The sequence below is a fragment of the Aptenodytes forsteri genome, unplaced genomic scaffold (assembly GCF_000699145.1).
Source record: "Aptenodytes forsteri isolate BGI_AS27 unplaced genomic scaffold, ASM69914v1 Scaffold244, whole genome shotgun sequence".
In the NCBI taxonomy this organism is placed as follows: domain Eukaryota; kingdom Metazoa; phylum Chordata; class Aves; order Sphenisciformes; family Spheniscidae; genus Aptenodytes; species Aptenodytes forsteri.
This window is the reverse complement of record NW_008795403.1, coordinates 26048-29292: the sequence shown is the minus strand read 5'-3', so window position 1 is coordinate 29292 and position 3245 is coordinate 26048. Positions and strand designations below refer to the sequence as shown.

The 3245-nt window shown below is 59.5% G+C and overlaps 1 protein-coding gene across 1 annotated transcript in view; it reads right to left on the bottom strand.

Moving 5' to 3' along the window:
* The window catches only part of AKT2 (AKT serine/threonine kinase 2), a 4776-nt gene extending 2514 nt beyond the window's left edge, over positions 1 to 2262 (bottom strand). Inside the window, exons 1-6 of the mRNA XM_009280681.2 lie at positions 2125 to 2262; positions 1850 to 1961; positions 1492 to 1645; positions 1131 to 1262; positions 526 to 591; positions 276 to 344 (exon numbers count right to left, since the gene is read on the bottom strand). Coding sequence (XP_009278956.1) covers positions 276 to 344; positions 526 to 591; positions 1131 to 1262; positions 1492 to 1645; positions 1850 to 1950 — 522 coding nt within the window. The 5' untranslated portion in view covers positions 1951 to 1961; positions 2125 to 2262. The remainder of the gene's footprint in view (positions 1 to 275; positions 345 to 525; positions 592 to 1130; positions 1263 to 1491; positions 1646 to 1849; positions 1962 to 2124) is intronic.
* Positions 2263 to 3245: the final 983 nt, after the last annotated feature.

The window sequence follows — 3245 nt, the reverse complement described above, 5'->3', positions numbered from 1 at the left end:
AGGAGGGCCCTGGGGGGCAGGGGTCCTGCTTCCTCCCCCAGACGGTTGCTTCGTGCACGCAACGGCCTGGCTGCGAGACCGAGCGCGAGGAAGGCGAGCGAAGAGCCAGGGAAGCTCGGGGGAGAGGAGAGCGGCGTACTCTACCTCCCAAAACACGCGCTGAGGGGAGGCTGTGGAATAAACCGTCCGCTAAGGAGCTGAAAGCGGCTATTTAACATGCGGACAAGATCCTTCCAAGCCCCCGGGGGGGGGAGCGTCGGGTCTTAAGCTCCCACCTCTCCGCCGTTGGCGTACTCCATGACGAAGCACAGCCGGTCGTTGGTCTGAAAGGCGTATTTCAGTGCCTGCAAGAGGGGGAAGAAACAAAAAGAGGGGGAAGAAACAAAAAAAAGGTCTTGGAGAAGCTGCGGGGGCTCTGCACTTCCAGAGGAGGCGGTGAGGGGAAGGGAAGGGTCGTTTCGGGGCACGCCAGGCACCCCCGGCGCCCCGCCCCTTTGCTCCCTCGCTGCCACCAGCCATGCTTACAGTGAGGAAGGGGTGCCTGGTGTTCTGCAGCACCCGGCTCTCCGTAACAGTGTGCGCCACCTCGTCCTGCAAAGGAAGGGAAAAAAAAAATTAAAACGCTGTTTATCCCCCACCTCGTTTCTGGAAAATCAAGAGATTTTTCACTGCTGCTGATCATTCCCAGAAAAAAAAACACACAAAACAGGGATGGGAGCTCGAAGCGCCAACCTCCGCCCTGTTTTTGTCCCCACGGGGCGAGGGGTTTGCTGGCCAGATAGAGCGTGAGGAGGAGGAGGGAGGAGGAGGAGGTGGCCGCCGCACCGCATCCCCCCCAAAAGAGGCGAGCGAGCGGATCCCACGGCGTCACCCAACTGCGCGTCACAACACACGCCCGGGGTTTTGAAATAAGGACAATTCCTGGAATCCCCCAGCATCCAGAGCACAGCAGGAGCCGTCCATCGCTCGGCAGCTTCAGAGGGGGGGGTTCCGAAAGCCATCCCAACATTCGGGGGGGTTGGACTAGATGACCTTTAAAGGCCCCTTCCAACCCAAACCATTCTCTGATCCCCTAAGCCCTGCCAGCTCCCGACTCTTCCCCTCGCCCTCCGCCGGGGCTGGGCACGTACTTTCGCAATGATGACCTCTTTCCGTAGGATTTTCATGGCATAATAGCGGCCGGTGGCCTTTTCCCGCACCAAGATGACTTTGCCGAAAGTGCCCTTTCCCAGGAGCTTCAGGTAATCGAAATCGTTCATGGTCTGGGGAGAAGCGGGGAGACGGAGGTGAGAGTTTGTGGCGTGGGCCAAGGGGGATCCAGGATGGGAAAAGGTTTTCCGAGCTATTTCACCCGCAATCATCCCGGTCACAGCGGACGCCACGGGGATGAGGTTTATCCCGTAAACCTCCCTCATCGCTCGGCGGTCCTAATCCGCCGCAATCCCGCTTGCGGAGAGGCGGCGCCGTGGGGGGGGGGGGGGGGCGACTTACGGCCTTGGCGCGGGTTTTGCTGACGGCCACCTCCATCTCCTCGGCGCCGGTGCCGTCGTTAGGAGACCCGCACTTGTAATCCATTGTGTCCGCCTCTGGTTCCTGGTTCTTCAGGCTGTTTGCTACCGTCTGGATGGCTCGCATCCACTCCTCGCTGGGGAGAAAAGGGGATTGGCGGCACGGGGAGGTGGGGGGGGGGAGGAGGGGGGGGGGGGGGGGGGCGGCTCCTGCCCCTCCAGCCTTTGCAGGCAGATGGGAGTCACAGCCAAGAGATTTCGGGGCTCTCCTCCAGCTAGGATCAACGCAGCGTGCTATTTATTCCGGATTCCCAAAGGAAGGGGCCATCCCGCGTGCCTACCGCTCTTCAGGAGAGTCCACGTGGAAGGTCCTCTCGATGACCGTCGTCCACTGCAAGCATCGGATGACGAAGGTGTTGGGCCGAGGCCGCTCAGTCTTCATCAGCTGGCACTCTGCGAAGGTTCAAAAAATACGTTAAAAAGAAGGGAAGAGGATGGTTTGGGACCAAACATCCTCATCCCAAAAACCTTCCCTCGTGGCATCGGGGCCGAAGACACCCTGCCCGATGCCGGCTCATAACCACGGACAGCCCTGAAGCCGCCTGTGCCGACGTACCCGCTACCGAGAAGTTATTCAGAGGTGGCAAGCTGTGGTCGGACGTCTCTGTCGGAGGTCTCTGGCCGTTCCTTGTAGCCGATGAAGGAGCCGTCGCTCTTCAGCAGGAAATACCGGGGACGCCATGTTTTGATGTATTCCCCTGCAAGAGAGAGGGGGGCACCGGGGGTGGTGCAGGGGTTTTTGGGGAAGGTTTTGGGGGAAGGGCCCCTGGGGGGGGGGGGGTCCCGTTGCCGAGACGAATAATTAAGCGGCAGAACAACCCCTCGTAGATGGAAAACTAAGCGGATGGTTTTTCTTCAGGCTGTTTCTAGGAGCCGCTTCAGAGAAGCTCCTGCAAAAAGCAGCTGGCTGGTGTGATTTAGGAGAGGTGTGAGCAGCAGGTTAGCCCGAAACACGCTTGCTCTGAGGGAACACGGCGCAAAAAAACCCAAAACAAACCAAAAAAAGCTTCACGCTTCCCTCCAGCAGCTCCAAAATTGACCCGAAGCAGCCTTGGCAGCTCCGGGGAAAGAAATAGCATCGGAGGGAGGCCCTGGCTTCCCTCTCTCCGGCTGTATTTGCCCAGAAGAAGGAGGAATCCACGAACCTGCTGGACACAGGGATCTGGCTGGGCTGCCGGTGGGAGAAAGGCGGCTGGAGACCGATGGCTTTCACGCCTGCTCTCCTTGCAAACCGCCCTCAGCAAGGGAAGGAAAAAACAAGAGCCACCTTCAATGGGCCTAAAAATAAAACCCCACGCGTGCAGCTGCTACAACGCTGTGACGTTCCCCGTGCGCGGCTAAAAATAAAAGGGCTGGCTGGGGGGGGTCTTGCTGCAGGTGGCTTGGCAAACCGGGTTAGAGGGTCTGCAGGAGGGTTGTTAGGATCGTCCTCTGGCTTCCCAATGCGGCAAGCCATTAAAAAAAACAATGCTGCTGGAGGATTTGCTGGCGGCGCAGACCGAACGCCGGTGAAGTAGCGTTGCCGATTGCTGGGAGAGAGCTGCCGAGCTGAGCCAGGAGCAGGAGAAAGGCAAAGGGGGAAGGCGCCGGCGCGTTTCGGGATGCCCTGCGGTGCCAAAGGTGCCTGGCGCCCTGGTTTGGGGTGAGGGGAAGCGGAGACACACACACACACACACA